The 19,171-nt window shown below is 42.0% G+C and overlaps 1 protein-coding gene across 1 annotated transcript in view; it reads right to left on the reverse strand.

The window, feature by feature from the left end:
- Positions 1-19,171, reverse strand: part of LOC138295473 (xanthine dehydrogenase/oxidase-like) — a 794,335-nt gene that overhangs the window by 649,686 nt on the left and 125,478 nt on the right. Inside the window, exons 8-9 of the mRNA XM_069233806.1 lie at positions 3,456-3,542; positions 250-391 (exon numbers count right to left, since the gene is read on the reverse strand). Coding sequence (XP_069089907.1) covers positions 250-391; positions 3,456-3,542 — 229 coding nt within the window. The remainder of the gene's footprint in view (positions 1-249; positions 392-3,455; positions 3,543-19,171) is intronic.

Below are 19,171 nucleotides of genomic sequence, written 5' to 3' on the forward strand. Positions count from 1 at the left end.
CTTACATCATAGAGTAGGGATTTTAGTTGTGTTTCTTTCTTCATGTCCTTGTGCTCTGAGTAGTATGGTTCGGAGGTTGAGGGGCACAGGGCATTCTGATGCAGCTAGTTTGGGGGCAGTGCTGCAAATGATGCTCTATTGTGCTTGTCTGAAAGTGTGAAGATCATGGGGCTGAGAAAACAAAAGGTCTGAATAAGTTCATATCTTCTCGCTTCACTTATGTTAAAGAATCTCAGTGCTTCCTCTTACCTACTTCAGTGTTTCCGACTACCAGCTTAGCATCCGGATGTAGTGATTTGAGAGTCACTAGTTCACTGAGACTTGTGGTCTGGATCCATGTGACCCGCTCGCCTCTGAAGCACAGCTGCTTCTGGGGCACACTGGGCTGCATCTGCATGAAAAGAGTTACAGCATTTTACAAAGAATGCTTTTCGTCCATGAAGAATACCATCTAATTCAGGGCTGTTCCATGGATGGTACGTGCTGGGGGTCTGATCAACACCTGGTTTTCTGATGTGAATGGGATACATTTAAATACACTGAACCTAAAATAGGTAAATTATTGGTTATCTTAAAAGAAAACAACACAAATTGGCTTCTCCATGGAATAACATTTGTCAACCGTGATTTAGTCAGTCATAGGGCCAGTGGCAGACCTCTGTTTTCGCATGTAGATTCGTTTTGTGGATGCAATGTCAAGTGGTTTGCACTCCTAATCACAAGGCACTTACTTATCCGCTGAAGACACTACCTCCCAAAATTTGAATTGAAACATTATTTGCTTATAATGTGAAATGAGGCAGCTGCTATGTGATGACAATGTTTGCCATGTGCTTCTAAAATATTAGGAATTCCTGTGTAGTCTATTTTGGGGTTTTGATCATTGACAATGAAGCAGATACTCAACAGAAGTCCTTGCTCACATGCCTCCCTGGGTCGGACTGAGCAGTGAGACTTCTGTAAGGGACAACACAATGATGTAAGAACTTAGCAGGGTCCTTAATTTAAAGAGGTTTGGAATTAATCCTCGGAATATACAATCCCATTAGCAATAGTAGCTCTGTCTTCATAAACGGTGTACCAGGAACCAACACTACTTTATTACCAAACTTTTGAGAAAGTCAATGGTTCATGCAAATGGGTAACCAGTAACTAACAACAACATAAGCATGGGACACAGTACACCCAACCCCACACCGGAATGCGCCCTACCTAGGTAGTTTATGCCTTTGTAAACTTCTGAGGCCATTTGTGGAGAAAATTACTGGAAAGTTCCCTACATCCATTCCCGCCTATTTTCTCACAAAATCCCCACCTCATTTCCAGTACTTATGCGCCTAGTTTACGGTAAATATTCCTCAAATAAGATGTCTCCCACCATCCTATATCTCTCCCTTTAGCCACTTCCCAATAAAGATGAGGTGTTGACTCGTCTCCATTGTCATGGCCAGAACTTGTTTTCCTTCATTCTAGGGATAGAACCCAATTGTCTGGATTAGCTCTGAGAACGAATAGTAGCAGCTCCTGACAGCCCCATTTGGCATCTCCAAGCCAAGGACAAGCTGTGAAAGGTGCCCATTGTTCTGCCAGCTGTCTTGTCCTTTTCCAAAACTGTTATGCTTGCTGAGTGAATACTTGCTGCCAACACTCCTGCCAGCCCAAGTCATTGCCCTCAAAGCAGAGTCTCATTAGTAGAGCAGCCATGGATGTGTATTTAGACTATGAAGAAGGGCTGAGAGGCAAAATGGTTCTAAGCCAGTTTACTCTCAGGCAGCACAAAGTACACTTCCCTGAAGTTACTTTTGCACTAAAGTTTTCGGAATATTTCTCATCACTGAATTTAATTTTCAAAACTATGTGAAAAATAACTTCATCATTCCTCTAGCATTATCCATACTCGTAGATAAGACAACAAATTTTTATTCATAACTAAGCCTGTACTTGGAAATGCAGCTCTACATACACAGTGAAAACTGCTTTTGGGTAATTCTTCACTGTGAGGGCTTACTATAGCCATGGTGTAGTATGCTTGAACTTTATATTAAGAAACCAGCCCTGTATGCTTTCAAGGTTCACTTAACTGGTGACTCAGGTGTTTCTGCTTGACAAAGCACTTTTTCTCTGCAATGCCTCGCTCTGTTTTAAACTGCTACACATCCATAGCAAAACGGTGCTGCCTGAAGCAAAATATTCTGTCATATGTGGGTGATGTACATGCACACTACAGCCCACATATGACATTTAGCTTCACACAACTGGTGCACTTCTTGCATCATATTCCGGGGTAGCACAGGAAAGCTAAACAAGCCAATCAGATCAAACCAATGCAAAGTTTAGGGGCAAAACACAGAAATGGTGCCACTGTTTAGCAGTGGCATAGTGGGCAGAGCTCTAAAGTCAGTCAGATCATTCAGGAAAAATTGAAGGGAGGGGTGAGAAAAATTAAGTCCTTTCTTACATTCTTTCACTTCTTATTGTACTTTTTAAAATAAAGAATGGAGTGGTACCCACACAGCTATATCTGTCTGCAGTCAGGCCCATAAACGGTTCCACATTAAGTAAAGCAGTACAGCACTCATAATGTTTGCCTTAAACAGTGCCATATTGAACAGGGACCTAGATGGATAGGCACCAGAAGAAAGAGAGATAGATGTCTAACACTGGCGAGGGAGGCATCAATCTGCATCACAGCTTGATTAGGCATGATGAAGTCTGAAATGAAACGATCAGCTAGTAAAACAGACATCAATTATCAAAGGATAAAGGTGAACTATGCTGGAGTTTGTTGTGATACAGACACATAAATACAAACATGGAGGTGCCAGTTGTCATGATGAGAGTCCCGAGGAACAAGTATGTCACAGTTTTACTAAGCATGATGGCGGCTTTAGGAAATGAAGTGCCACAAAAGTGGCCGCTTGCATTTTTGGTGAGGGGATTTGGCGCTGGGTTCGGGTCAAATGCTGCTGAACAAGAACATTTGTTTTGTTTTTTATTCGCAAGTCAGTTTTATACAACAGCAAACAAACTGCTTTCTTCAAATTATGAGAAAAAACTTGTTTAAAATACATGACACAAATCCACAATGATAGCTGCGCAAGTATTAAACAAGCATGGCTCAAACGTACAGGTGCACCCTTACCTCGATATACTTTTAAATATATAGAGTTAAAATCAATTAAAACAAAAACATGCATTGTAAAGTCATTCTGCTTGCGTAAAAAAATGATGCAGTGTATTTTTTAATTCAATAAGGTCTGTGCAGTTTAGCAGCTTCTAGTTAGACGAGGTTTTTTTTATTTTTATTTCACATACTTTGATTTGCTACACCAGGACAAAAACACTACACCACGTTTAATAAGATTCAAGGAGTCTTCGAACTGCCGACCAATTGGCGGAAAAGCATTAGTTTTTGGTACATACAAAGAGATGTAATTTTTGGTAAAGTCACTTACCAGTAGCTCAGGAGGAAATATTGGCTCTTGTGTTGGGTCAAAAGGCTGGAACTCAGCAGGATCATAGAGTGCAGATAATGTCTCTGACTGTAAAAGAGACACACATAACTTTACATTTCTGCATTTTGGTTACATGAAAATGACATTCGTTTAGTTTGCCTAACTATATATTGCTTTGGACATAGCAAGTAAAGTATGTCTTGCGTCTTTGCATAAACAACAATACCGTGTAATTTGCCCACCACTCAAAATGTAGCTCTCTGCTTTTATTTTTGATGTTTCTCAATAAGTCCACAATCCACTCTCATTTAAAATTCTATCTGCATGTGACTGGAAAATAGTAACAATAAACAATAAGGTAAATGTAAAATTTTAGCACATGGAGATACCAAAATTTACTTCCAAATTGACATATGAAAGGAATTACAAAAGATAAATTTGGAAGTGAATTATTATATTTATTATTTCATTGTATATGACATACCTAAGAAATCATTAGCTTCAGAAACGGAAATGAAATCTGGATCCCAGAATCCACCGCAATTTTGTTTAAAGAAAGGCCAGCTCTCCCCGTGCTGCTGCATCGCTCTTGCACCAGTCTTTTCCGCTGACTTTTGAGTGCCTTCTCCTTGCTTTTACCTCGTTCTCACTGCTTTCACTTTGCTTTATCACCTGTTTTGTGGGCCCTCTCCTTGCTTTTCCCTCTTTTTCATTGCTTTCTCCTAGCTTTTCCCCCTGTTTTTCGTGTGCCCGCTCCTTGCTTTGCCCTCATTTTCACCGCTTTCTTCTTGCTTTTTCCCATGTTTTTTGTGTGCTTTCTCCTTGCTTTCACCTCGTTTTCACAGCATTCTCCTTGCTTCCCCCCTCTTTTGTGTGCCTTCTCTGTGCTTTTCCCTCGTTCTCATAGCTTTATTCTTGCTTTTTCCCCTTGTTTTTGTGTGCTTTCTCCTTGCTTTACCCCATTTTCACTGCTTTCTCCTTGTTTTAACCCCTGCTTTTCGAGTGCCTTCACCTTGCTTTTCCCTCATTCTCACTGCTTTCATCTTGTATTTTCACTCAATTTTTGTGTGCACTCTTCTTGTTTTGCCTTCATTTTTACTGCTTTCTCCTTGCTTTTCCTCCATTTTGGATGCCCTCTCCGTGCTTTTCCCTTGTATTCACTACTTTTTCCTTGCCATGCCCCATTTTTTGAGTGCCTTCTCCTGGCTTTTCCCTTGTTTACTACTGTCTTCTTTTTGCCTTTTCCCTTGGTTTTAAATGCCTTCTCTTTGCTTTTCCCTCCTTTTCACTGCTTTCTCATTGCTTTTTCCCTCTTTTTTGTGTACCTTATCCTTACTTTCCCTAGCTTTCTCTGCTTTCTCCTTGCTTTTCCCCCAATTTCTTGTGTGCCTTCGCCTTGCTTTTTCCTAGTTTTCACAGCTTTCTCCTTGCTTTTTCCCTTGTTTTTTTTGTGCCCATTCTCCTTGCTCTTCCCTCGTTTTTTGTGCCTTCTCTGTGCTTTTCACTATTTTTCACTGCTTTCGCCTCGTGGTTCTAGCAAGACAGTCCTCCTTCTTGTGGTTTCAGGCAGCAGATCTGAGTTGCAATGCAGTTCCCAGACATTTATTCAATCATCTTAGGGGACAAGTAAGGCGGGGCACCGCTGTCCAATGAGATACAGGGTTTCATCCAAAAGCATGACAGCTCCCTCCAAATTGTGGCATTTTCTTGTCCCACAAAGCATTACATGCTAAAGTCCAAGATGGATGATTTCTCTCCAGCAGAGAAAGACCTGGATAAACCAGCCTATTGGTGTGGCTCATTCCCATTAACAAACCAACCCACTCCAGACAATCTGCAAATGCCATTCCTGGGCCTGTTATCTGGGTGAGAGGGTAGGCCTGGCTGGCATTCCTTTCTATCCTGATCTCTTTCAGCCCAGTTTGATTTATCCAGCCCCCTTTCTTGCCTGGCCTCTGCAGCTGCAGAACTCCCCCATCAGATAACCTCTACTCAGTGCAGGCCGCTTATCACCTCATCAGAGCAGCCTTGCTAATTCTGTTAAGGCTGACCAATCAGGAGAGGGCACTAATGGGCTGGATTTTGGCTTACAGAAAAGAAATTCCTATAATTTTTTGAGTACTTGAATGACACACTAGCTTCTTCCTAGCAATATTTATTGTTATATGAAATAATCCCATGGAACTATGTATCTATAAGTGGGAAAATGAAATGGGCAGTTTTTCTCTCACCAGGGCATATAAAACACCTTTTATACTGCCCCTGCTTATAGTTACATGGCACCCCACCCCTCGGTCACCTAGGGGAGACCTTAGGGGTGACATATGTAAAACTAAGCTTGATTATCACTTTAAAAATGACAGCAGACAAACAGCAGTGCATACTCCAGTGCAGGAAATATACTGGGCCTCTAAATTTCCCTGCCCTATTACATACGAGGGAGTTATAGGTAGTTTGAATCCCCGTTGACTTATTATGTACTAGGGTCTTATAAAAGTCTGTCATTGCCAACTGTAATTGTACCACATTACCATGTACATTTTGATCAGAGCACTGGCCCTGGGCCTGGTTAGCAGAGTCCAGGGCACAGTCAGGGTCAGTTATCACCGGAATCAGTAAGGAAAAAAGGGGTTGAACTTATAAAAAGGATGACTTTCTCACAATTCTCCTTGCTTTTCACTAGTTTTCACTGCATTCTCCTAGCTTTTTCTGTGTTTTTTTTAGAGCATTCTCCTTGCTCTCCCCTGGTTCACACTTCTTTCTTCTTGCTTTTCCCCCATTTTTTGGTGTGCCTTCTCCTAGCTTTCCCCTCATTTTCACTGCTTTCTCCTTGCTTTTCCCCTCATTTTCTTGTGTGCCTTCTCCTTGCGTTTTCCTCCTTTTCACTGCTGTATCCTTGCTTTTTCCTTCCTTTTTTTGTGTGCCTTTTCCTTGCTTCTTCCTCGTTTTCACTGTTTTCTTCTTGCTTTTCCCATTTATTGTATGCCTTCTTGCTTTTCACTCCTTTTTGATTTTCCCTTGTGTATGTGCATTCTCCTTGCTTTTCCCTCATTCTCACTGCTTTCTCCATGCTTTTACCCTGTTTTTTGAGTGTCTCCTCCTTGCTTTTACCTCGTTCTCACTGCTTTCTCCTTGCTTTTTTCTCTCTTTTTTAACTGGCTTCTCCTTGCTTTTCCCTCATTCTCACTGTTCCTCCTTGCTTTTAACCCTGTTTTTTAGTGCCTTCACCTTGCATTTTCCTAATTTCACTGCTTTCTTCTTATTTTCTCCCCCGTTTTTTGTGCGCCTTTTCCTTGCTTTTCCCTCATTTCACTGCTTTCTCTTTGCTTTTTCCCCATTATTTTGCGTGCCTTCTCCTTGCTTTCCCCTGGTTGTCATTGCTTTCTCCTTGCTTTTCCCTCATGGCATGAGGCTGGATGCACGTGGTGGGGGGATGGCCGCAGGCCCTGTGGCCAACCCCCAATGCATTAAAAAAAAACAAAGGTTACAGGGACATTAAGTTTAGGAATTAGCATTTAAAAAACCTTAGACATTCACTATAATAAAAACAAAGGGTACATGCACATTATAGTTAGGATCAGAATTTACACGCATGAAACCATAAAAATTGAGCCGTTATAGTTAGAGATATTTCAAGTATGTATAACTTGTGCCCTAATGTAACTATATCTCATGCCCTTACCATACACTGCTAATTACCTCACATATTGCATCAGTAATTGCATCTTCTATGATGACATCATGGATAATATTGCAACATTTGCAGTAAAATTACTGACTGAAAACTGTGCATGACTGTCACCAATTTCTGCTAGATTAGAGTTGCAGTATATGCACTTTCCGCTGTGTTTGTTAGGCTTGAGTTAAAATAGTAAATCTCACTCCAATGTATGCATTTCCCTATGTTTCTTTTATTTCTTACAGTTGTGTTAAAATATTAAATATGACCCCCACTAGTGTCTGCAATTTCCACAACTGGAGTTAGAATACTTTATTTGACCCCCTAATGTATGCAATTTTAACATGTTGCACTATATTTACAATAGTCATTTATTTTCTCCGCAAAATATAGGTATTCCTCCTGATGTTTGTAGGACTATAATTATAGTAGTACATTTTTAATAAATGTTTTATTTTCCTTAAATAAAACATTTATATTTTTAAGATAGTCGTTTTTAATTTTTGTAAATGTGTTTATTATATTTTTTTAACTTTTTCAATGTATTCTGTTTTTTATACTTAATATTTATAGTTTGCTTTTAAATTGTTATAAAATTAATAATAATTGTACACATTTGTATTGGTTATTAGTGTATTATATTAGTTATTGATACCATTTATCTTTGCAAATTATACTTGTTAGAATTCATTTCTACAATGCACTTATAGCATTTTGCAAATTATTTTACTTACATGTATTTGTAATTAATTTTAATACGTTTTGTAATATATATTATTTATAAATCTATTCGATTTTTTTAAAGTATTTGACTATTTATTTGCAATTTGATTGTTAAGTAGTTTTATTTATACGTACGTAAAGTTGATATTTTGGTCCACAACATTTTTTGTAGTCTATGTTGTTGTACTTTACAATATAAGTATGTAAAGTGGATATTTTACGCCTTGGTATTTTACTGCAGTATTTTTATATTGTGATGTTTTTGTGATTGCTATTCTGTCACAGAATCTATGCTCGTGTTTGTTAAAACTAAATGATGTCTGCCCTTCTGAGAACATGGGTTGCTGGCCAAAAACTCAATCAAATATACAAGTGACTCATTAAATGTATGATTCACTAACAAAGCACTAAAACAGTACAGTTTCACATTGTTAACTGTGCAAGGCTAAGCTCGGTCACAACTGATATTCATGGGGAACTCAGAGCAAACAAAATTCACTTCTGGGGCCTATGAGAATCAAAACGCTTGTCAAAACACTCATCAAAACGCCTTCTTGTGCCAAACCAGAACTCAAGAGATAGTCATGAAAGTTGATCTGCCCCTGAAGTCTTCAAACTTGCAGACCTCAGAACACTATCAGGAATGATGCTTACTATGCCTTTCGAAAAAGTTAGTGCCACTGCACTGGAAGCTACTACATTTGACCACTAATATTACCAAGCACACTATATAATAATCCAATCCTAATACAAGTCAGATACCACCAGAAGCTATGTGCCTAATACTATACCTAATACTACCTGACACCTCTTGGTGGGGATACAGTGCTGCAGCCTTTACCGCTATATTGTAAGGTGGCTACAGGAATCTAAAGTTTTTCCAGTGACACTTCCAGCAAGCCAAAGGGAAGAAAAGGTTGTGATATTTACAACATCAGATTTACGTCAAGGGTTATGATGCATGCATGGGAGTAGCAACGGCACTGTGTTATTTGATATAATAAAAGTTACAAAAGCAAGAAATATGGTAAGGGTGTAGGGTTGCAAAATGTGGACTGTAATAAGAGTTGCCATGTTTGACCATGAGGGCAAAAAAGACATTGGGCCTTATTATGACTTCGGCGGATGGAAAAGCCCGTCCGCCGAAGTCCTGATGGGTAGGTTGCCGCCAGTGCAGCGGCCTCCCCTCCGGGCCCATTACAAGTTTTCCGCTGGCCCAGCGGAAAACAGCCTACAGTATTGTCTCCGACTTGTAACTGAGCCAGCAGCAATGCTGTAGCGTGTAGGGTGCACCAGCACCCGTCGCAATCTTCACTGTCTGCAAAGCAGACAGTGAACATTGCAACAGGGTTTGGACAGGGGGCCCCCTGCACTGTCCATGCCACTGCCATGCTGCTGCCATGAAACCGCTGGCATAGAAGGGAGTCGTAACCCCAGGGCAGCACTGCTTGCAGCTCTGCCCTGGCGGATTAGGACCGCCAGCCCGACGTGAAGTCATAATCTGGCAGTGCTGGTGGTCCGACCATGGCGCTACCACCGCGGTTGTAATATGGCGCTCGGACCGCTGCACTGGTGGCGGTCCGACTGCCACCACAACCCGAGCAGTGATTAGACTGCTGGGGTCGTAATGAGGCCCATCGTCTTTTTATTTTTATGAATTGAAATTCTGGTAGTACCATAAGCTGAGTCTGCTAGTGAACCCAATTAGTGTATCAGAAAGAGGGTGATTGGAATTGAGAGATATGCTGCCTCTGAAGTCATGTAAATAAAAGCAATGCCCAACTGATTGGATCACTTCTTATTGGATTACTTTTGTTTGTTTATCAATCAAATACGTTATTTCGGTAAAATACCATATAAGCAAAATAAAAACATAAAATAAAACAATAATATAGAATATTAAAACACAAATATACAGCTAAAACAAGGTAAAGTGCAAGATTAATAAAGTGTAGATAAAAGCATTACACCATCCTCATTCAAAACTGTGAAGAGAGCTCCCTATCTATAATTCCTAGATGATTCTCGGCTCTTACGAAATGGCATTGTAAATTATGCCTGTTTGCAATTCACCTGGGAAAGAGAAATATTGATATGGTAACAAGAGTAGATGAGTGTGTGCTGCAGAATGTAACCTCATGATTTGCAAAAGGTGTGTGGGCCCCAAACTGCTGTAAGGTGGAATGTAGAATGTCCAAGGCCTATTTAAAGGGAGCCAGTGGAATGCTATTTTGATCGCAGCAAGTTTATCTTGTGTGTAGTGGAATGGAGGCTGACCTATTTGGTTATTCATTGATGATTATTATATTGACACAAAATAATAAAGAAATCCAGGATTTGTAAAGTGTGGCAAATCACCTGTGAGGGTCTCAAGGCGCTGAACTGGACAGCAAGGGGGGGTTAAGTGGTTTGCCCAGAATCAAAGGATGCTGAGCCGACACCGAGACTCCAACCTGGTTCCCCCAGCTCCAGAGTCAGCAGCTGAGGCGGATGTGCCACATCCTCTCCACAAAGGATACTACACTCTCAGGGTACTTTTTCAGTGTCCATAATTGTTTGTGAAAATGTAAAACGCTTACAAAGGCATCAGCAGATTTTCTTTTCTAGCAAAGGTTTCACTACCCAAGCAGCTCACAAGATTATGAATTCAGTCATTTTGGAGAAGAACCACTTACTTACCTTTCATAACATTCTTTGTGATGGATAATGTCCTGAACTGCAAATTCCTCACCTTAGACAACTCCCTGGACACCAGACTGGATCTGGAAACTTTTCTGTGGCAATGCCCTTGTGTGCCTTAGGTGACATCATGTGGCTCCGCACTGGCTCTGTGCCACCCCAGAAGTGATGGAGCAGAGCAGTATAAGTGCCACACTTGAATGCTGATGTCAGATTCTTACATTTATCTTGTTCCGAATGCTTAGAAACAGAGAGTAAACAATTGTTGGTACTAGTATGATGATTTCTAATTTGGACCTTCTTAGATGCTACAAAGAGGCCACTCAGCAGAACGAGGAGGTGAGAGGCCGGTGAGGAACCTGTATTTAGATAAAGTATTCACCATCAACAGCATTATTAAAGGTAAGTGTTAGAAATGGGGCCTTTGGCTGGCAGTGAGGTTACCCCCTGTCCAAGCAAGGATCCTCACTCTAGTCAGCGTAAGTCACACACAATCCAAATTATCCTGTGCCCACCCTCTGGTAGCTTGGCACTGAGCAGTCAGGCTTAACCTAGAAGGCAATGTGTAAAGTATGTGTGCAATAAACAATGCAGGATGAAGTCTTTTTGGTCCTGAGACTTCAGGGAAGCCCTTGGAGAGCACTTCTCAGTACAGCCAGAAGACAGCAAGGCAGAAGGGCAACAGCAGGGTAGCAGTCCTTTGCAGAAAAGCAGTCAGGTGAGTCCTTTGGGCAGCCAGGCAGTTCTTGGCAGGTTGCAAGTTCTGGTTCAGGGATTCTTCAACAGTGGTATCTTGTCCTGAAGTGTCTGAGTTGGTAGGGTCAGAGACCCTGCTTAAATACCCAAATGTGCCTTTGAAGTGGGGGAGACTTCAAAGAGGGGCTTAGAAGTGCACAAGGTCCCCTTTCAGTTCCATCCTGTCTGCCAGGGTCCCAGTAGGTGGGTGTGGCAGTCCTTCGTGTGAGGGCAGGCTACTGTCCTTTGACATGTAAGTGTCAGGCCCTCCACCCTCCCAGCCCAGGAAGACCCATTCAATATGTAGATGTATGCATGTGTGACTGAGCATCCTGTGTTTGGGGTTGTCTGAGTGAATGCACAAGGGAGCGGTGAATTAAACCTAGCCAGTTGGATTGTAAGGCACAGGAGGATTTAAGTGTAGAGAAATGCTCACTTTCTAAAAGTGGCATTTCTAGAATAGCAATATTAAATCCAACTTCACCAATTAGCAGGATTTTCTATTACCATTCTGGCCATACTAAATATGACCTGGCTACTCCTTTCAGATCAGAATATACCACACAAACAGTGTATGAGGGTGGCCCTCCTAATGCTAGCCTATGAAAGGCGCAGGCCTCACAGCACTGTAAAATGGATTTAGGAGTTTTACACTACCAGGAAATATAGAACACACGTTCATGTCCTGCCTTTTATCTACATAGCACCCTGCCCCGTGGGGTACCTAGAGCCTACCTTAGGGGTGACATATGTAGAAAAAGGGGAGTTTAAGGCTTGGCAATTATTTTTAAATGCCAAGTCGAAGTGGCAGTGTAACTGCACACACAGGCCCTGCAATGGCAAGCCTGAGACATGGTTAGGGGACTACTTATGTGGGTGGCACAACCAGTGCTGCAGCTCACTATTAGCATTTAATTTACTGGCCCAGGGCACATGCAGTGCACTTGACTAGGGACTTACAAGTAAATTAAATAAGCCAATTCGGTATGAACGAATTTCACCATGTTTTGAGGCGAGAGCATATGCACTTTATCACCGATTAGCAGTGGTAAAGTGTGCAGAGTCCTAAAGCCAGCAATAATGAGGTCAGAAAAAGAGAAGGAGGAAGGCAAAAAGTTTGGGGGTGACCCTGCAGAAAGGCCATTTCCAACAGTAAATAACTTGCACTGCTCTTCTGATGGATACTTTTAACCCCAGATTTCTCATCTTAGAATACCAGTACCTCCACAGGTCGAAGGTCTGTGGATTGTCTGAAACCCAAAAATCTTGCACGACCAAGTGAGTGAAATGCCCTTATCGCTGGACCTGGCTTTCAAGGCAGTAGTGCTTTGTGAACTAATGTACTGTGCACACTTCCAGCCTAGAGGATATCAAGGATAGGCACTCCACGTGCAGTGATGGCTGCCACAGCACTGGTGGAATAGGTTGTCAAACCTTCAGAGGACTTTCTTGAGCAGTGCATTGCAGTTCATGGAGGAGCGCCAACCTCAACAGGCTCCTCTTCTGTACAGCCTTAGCTTTTTTCACTCTAGAGAACCCCACAAAAAGATGAACATCAACATGGTAGTCTTTGTTAGAAACAATAAAAAAGCTGTCAGCTAGGGAAAATGGCGGCCGGCTAGAAACCCGGGTCACAAGCTTCCCACCTCTCCGACACTAAGAAGGGCATCTGCTACAAAAGGGTAATATACTCACTTCCGAGGAGGCTCTGAAGGCTTTCAGGGTAATTTCCCTGGGTCTCCTTGGTGGCAAGTGTGGCTTGGCTGGGCAGTTGGGGCTCAGATTCTTGCCTCTATCAGGGCAGCGGTGAGGTGCCCTGGCTTCCTTGGTCTTGGGCAACCCCGCAGCTTTGTTGGGATCTCTGTGTTTCAGCCCAGAATGACTTCCAGAGCACTGCACACAGTGTCAGGACAAGTTGGCATCTGCACTTTCCAGCACACCGCAGGACGCCGCATTAGTAGGACATATAAACCCTACATGAGGGGCACTGGGGCTCGAGGCCAAGAACAGACGACAAGGAGCCAAAAAACAGTAATCAACACGTGGAAGTCAACCAGTAAAAGGCCAGCCTGGCCGGACTCATCAAAATCGACTGAACCAGACACAGTCAGACCTTTGGGAAAAACTAAAAGTGCTCTTAGGGGGAATCAGGCATCAGGTAATCAGGAAGACTCTAAGCCGGTACAAAACAAGGGGAGTGAGGGGTGTCCAGAGCATCACAGCTTAGCAGGGAGATTGGGTCACCTAAGCAACTAGAGATACCAGAGAAACGGTGCTATCCGCTAGGGGAAAGGGTGAGAATCACGCCCTTAGATCCTTCTTCAGAATTCAAAACGCCCAAGAGATCCAACAGCAGTGTAACCAAAATAGCATTGATGGGCTTAGCCTCACACACCCTATTAGCATGGAATAGAGCACCCCAAAACCCCTAATTTCAGTGGAGACCTCAGGGCTTACTCTTGCAAGTCAGATCTACGCACCTCCCCAGGCCTCTGCTGAAGGCAATGTGGTGGCACCACCATCAAATTCCCAAGAAGACGAGGGAAGGGCCCAAAGCATTACACAGGGGGATGGTACAGAAACCCCATACTCATTCTGATGGAGCAGATAAATAAATTGCGATATCGGAGTGCAATAAAGCCAAAATACAGGGGGGTTGTGACAGTCTGGATCTTAAGATCACAGACCTCGTTGAGAGTTTAAGCACAATGGAAGCATCTCTAGGACTACTACATATGGTGGTTGAGAACAGCAGCAAGGATATACAGACATTGAGCTGGGGGAAAGAGAAATCCGTGACATATTGGAGTCCTTGGAAAACAACTCCAGAAGACATAACATAAGATTTCTTAACATCCCAGAAGGTGGAAATATAAAATACTTTGTTATGAATTGAATCAGGGAACCTATCCCTTCAATCGCTTCCAAGGATCTTGATCAGGAGATACAAAGGATGCATCAGGACCCCTTCAGGGAAAACCCTAGTAGGGACAAGCCTAGGAAAATGCTGGTCAATTTATGCTCCTATCTGGTAAAAGAACAGATTTGCTCTGAGTCACTAAAAGAAAAATGTTTTAAAAAGGCATAATGGTCCTTCCGTATTAGGTCAGATATCTCACAGGTGAACCAAACTCACCAGAGGGAGTTGCGAAAATACATTCAGGAACTAAAATCACGAGGAGCCACTTCTCAGTTGAAATTCCCAACCACACTATGGGTAATGTGGAACAATAAAATGCACAACATAAAAGAACCCCCAGAGATAGAGAGCCTGATAAAGCAGATAAGAATAAAACAAAAGACATTGTGTAGAGGTAGGGCTTAAAGAGTATGTTGAACTACACAGCTTGGTCAATGGGAGGGTTCCCCTGGGAGGATAGGGTGAGGGTAATGGTGGGGGGGCGGTGAGTAGTACACAGTGTATAACCGGTACGATAGTTAAGCACAGGGTGGCGAACATTGGGGAGAAAATTAAAAAAATAATAGTCCTCATCTACAATAACTACATAAGAGACCTGATAAAGGTACTAGGAACATAATGAAGGAGTTAAACAAAACACGCAGCCTCAAAGTCGTAACATGGAACATAAACGGTCTCAGAGTAGCCAGCAGGAGGGCAACAATTTTAGAACTTCTGAAACTCTCTGATAATGATATTATAATGTTACAGGAAACCCATCAGCGTCAAGAGGAATGGGGAAAAATATTAAAAGGAAAAGCTGGATTAACCAATTTGCCTGTATTGACCAAAACTGTAATGTGAATGCGGTGGCCATCACTTTAAAGGGATCTGCCCAAGGATGGATAGATAACTTTATTGCTGGTCCCAGGCGTAGATGGTTAATTGCCAATATTAAAATACATGATTTAGGGTACACATTTATAACTTATTATGGACCCAATATAGATGACCCGATCCCTCTCAGGGAACTTTACAATCATTTGGCTGAAAGTGTGCATAATATAATAAATGGTGGCAATTTTAAAGCATAATTAAACCCCGTACTAAATAAATCCACCACCATGCCAACAGTGAACTCTCCAATGATAAGAGAATGCATCCCCCATATAATGAACAATCTAAGTTTAATAGATGCCTGGCGAAGGCAGGTGGGCTAGACAAAGGGCTATACCTACCACAATAAGAAATATGGTCATGCATACAGAACAGATTTTTTCCTGACTGACGCTAGACTGGGATATAAGATCATAGGATTAGTATATCAACCAGAGCATCTATCAGACCATTCCACAGTACAAGTAGAACTGCTGCTTACTGTGCCAATATTAGGACAGTGAGAGGTTATTATCCAATTGGAACGTGATACTATAGAATTCTTTGAACTTAATAAGGATTCAGCTTCTTTCCATATTATAAGGAACGCATACAAAGCTTCCATTTGGGTGAGAATAACTGGCTATGCTGCATACAAAAGGAAAGAAAACACCAAAAAGGTGAAAGAGCTTGAGTAGAAAATTGCCGATGCTCATAAGGCACTAAACTGCAGCAATGACTCTGCTAGTCAATTAGTCTCACAAAAGCAAATTAAAGAAGCCCAGAGAGCATTATCAGACTTTCTAGAGGGGGTTGTAAGAAAGTAGTGGGAAGCTAGCAAGCCAGCACACTATAACTATGGTGAGGAATGTGGGAAATTATTGGCTTGGAAGACTAGGACTGATAAAACTAGAAACGCAATCAAGGAGATAGTGATCAGAGAAGCCAACAAACATTGCACTGAAGATCCCGATACTGAGAGAGCTTCTGTAAAGTTTTGTTAAAGACTTATATACCGATGAAATAACAACCACAGAAGATCTAATTTGGAAAGTGGTTAAAAGAGAATCCTCCCCACTACATTAGATCATGATATGCAGCAGTACTTTAACCAGCAAATTAACACGGATGAGGTATAAGATTGTCGGTGGGCTAAAAAGGGAAAGGCACCAGGGCCAGATGGAATACCTAACGAACCATACAAGGTATTAAAAGGCATGCTTATTCCAGTCTTGACTAATTTAATAAACGCTATGTATGAAGATGGCCTTCCCGCTCCAGCCTCTTGGAATGAAGCCACCATAACCATTAAAATAAAGCCGAACAACGATCCAAAAAGAAGGGAAGCATAGAGACCCATATCATTGCTTAATAATGATTATAAGACCATTAGCCAAATACTTGCCAAAAAGTTGGATAAAATTAGGAAAGGGCTGGTTCACGCAAATCGAAAGGGTTTTATGAAAAATAGACTACTACATGAATTGACCCACGACTTGGTGATGGCAATACTGGGGACACTGTAATATGCGTTCCTGCCGGCGAGAACAGTGCTATGATATTGGCCCCAGCTCCTTTAAGTGAGCAGTGGCCAACACCATAGCACTCCAGCACTCTCGGAATGAGAAATGTCTGCAGTGCAGACATGAGCATTCCAATGGTCCTGGGAAGGGGGGGCCCATGCCATGGGCATGGAACTGCAGGGGCCCTCTTGTGGCCTCCAGCACTGGATTTCTGTCAGCCTTTTCTTGGCAGAGTCCCCGCCATGAAAAGGCTGGCGGAAAGTGGGGTTGTAACCAGCCAGGCAGTGCTGAGTGCAGCGCCACTGTGGCTGGTTACAACTCTGACCACAGTCATCTCATCTGGAACAATATTCCTGGCAGGAACAGCAGTCTCCAGGCGGGTCCGCCTGCCAGGGTTGTAATTCAGTATGCCACAGTTGCGGCAGTCTGACCATCACCACGAGCCTCATAATGATGTCCTAAATCTTTTCTTACTATAATGGAAATTGACGCCAAGGTCTTTGATAGAGTGAGCTGGCCTTTTTTGTATGTAGTTACAGAGCAGAATGGATTCGGAGACAACTTCCTTAAGGCAATAAACACCATTTATAACACACCATCCACGAGGATCTTAGTTAATGGCAACCTTACATCACAATTCCAAATTGGAAGAGGTACACGCCAGGGGTGCTCACTCTCCCCTCTACTGTTCAACTTGTACATTGAACCATTTGCAAGCAGGATCAGGAAAGTTCTTCTTCAGCAACTGCAAATATCTTACATGATTATGGGAAGGTATTGAGTTATTCAGTAAACAAAGATAAAAGAGAACTGATGACTTAGAAGGGCCCCGTTGACAACCCCTTGGAAAAGGAGGAAATCCAATACTTAGGTGTTCAAGTGGTGAAAGCCCTGGAAAGTATGACATATGTAAACTTTAGGAGGCTCATATCAGAAACTAAAAAACTCCTACATTTATGTGCCTACCTCCCACTCTCCATTCTAGGAAGAACTAGTCTAGTTAAGATGATGATTCTGCCAAAGTTTACCAGCATTTTCCGAACACTACCTCTAAATTCTACAGGGGGAGTTGGTCAGCTTTATTTTGGCCAACAAAAGTGTGAGAATTGCCTGGCAAAAATTACATAAAAAGAAGATAGAGGGGGGTATATCCTTTCTAGATTTTCAGCTTTATTTTTGAGTCTTCCAATTGAAAAATATCAGGCTACAACTCTCCAGGGATTACTTGCAGGTGTCTCCGTGTTATGCTTTGACAGAGGATTTTCAGGAAGAAGGCAAATACTTTTTACTCAAATTTGGCCATGCAAAGCACTTTAAAAAGATCAGACTAAGATTGTTAAATGCTGCATGTAAACATTGGTCTCAAGTTAGAAGAATCCTGGGAATCCCAAGCCACAGTAACATGGCCCCAATATTGGACTCCCCCAGGAACACTATAATGCTTTCAAGATGCATTGGTTACGCCATTATTGAATACAGGAATATTAAGATGAGGTCAGTTGGTAGAGAAGGGTAATTTGATCTCATGGGACTCTTTAACTAGGCTTACAAATAATAGGATATCTAGGTTCAAGTATATTCAAATAGGGAGTTTGCTCCGGGGAAAACCCAAGGTGGACATCAAAACGGAGTGGGAGGAGGAGTTACAAAATACCCAGCCACTAAAGAAGGAGGTTTCTATATGGTACTGGGTCTTGGTACCGGCGGAGGTCAGGCATTCCACACTGCCAGAGGAAGTTTGGAAGTGGACCTGCCATTGTCTGACATCTCATACCTCTGGCAAGTATCAATGTCTATACTTTGGACTGCTGCGAAGTGTGCCCCTCTAAGGACAAACCAAGTGCCTACTATGTACAGGTTGTTCTAGACTCCAAAAAAGTTTGCAAAACTGGGATGGCAGAGGTCGAGGTGCAGCCTGAAATGTGCCATGGAGAACGCTGATGATGTTCATTTATTTTGGCAGTGTCTAGACATCCAACTCTTCTGGCAAGATGTGGGAAAGGTTTTAACAGCGATAACGAGAAGAGAAATAAAGGTAATCCCGACATTGGTTATAGTTGGCACACAAGAAGGTGAAGTTTTCAGAGAAGAAGCAGGGAAGTATCAGTTTCATATAATTTTTAACTTGATATTAATTGCAGGCAGAGAACTCTGCATGAAATGGTTATCTAACTCCCCTCCTACCTGTGCGGAGTGGATTAATACAGCAAAGAGAATCAGTAGGTTAGACTCTATTAATGGCTTGGGGGAAATGGGTTAGGATGTGGGAGTCTTTTCTATCTCTTTTATCAAGTTAGTCTCTCACTTGAATAAATGGGTGTAATAATTTACTAGGGGGGCGACAATTTTTATAAGTCCTATGAATAAAGACAAGACATGGCAAAGGAGGATATTTGGGTAAACCCTGCTCTTTTCCCTTTCAACTTGTTGAACAAGGTCAGGCTTAAGAGGCTACTTCTCTTAGTGGATTAGAGCTGCGTCTCTCATATATATGGTACCTCTTGTCACAGATGAGGACTATAAAAAAAAAAAAAAAAAAGCTTAAAAGCTTAACACCTTCTTGGAGTCCAACCAATGAGGGGAGGGGATGAGGAGCAAAGAA

Source organism: Pleurodeles waltl, chromosome 5 (assembly GCF_031143425.1).
Source record: "Pleurodeles waltl isolate 20211129_DDA chromosome 5, aPleWal1.hap1.20221129, whole genome shotgun sequence".
Classification (NCBI taxonomy): domain Eukaryota; kingdom Metazoa; phylum Chordata; class Amphibia; order Caudata; family Salamandridae; genus Pleurodeles; species Pleurodeles waltl.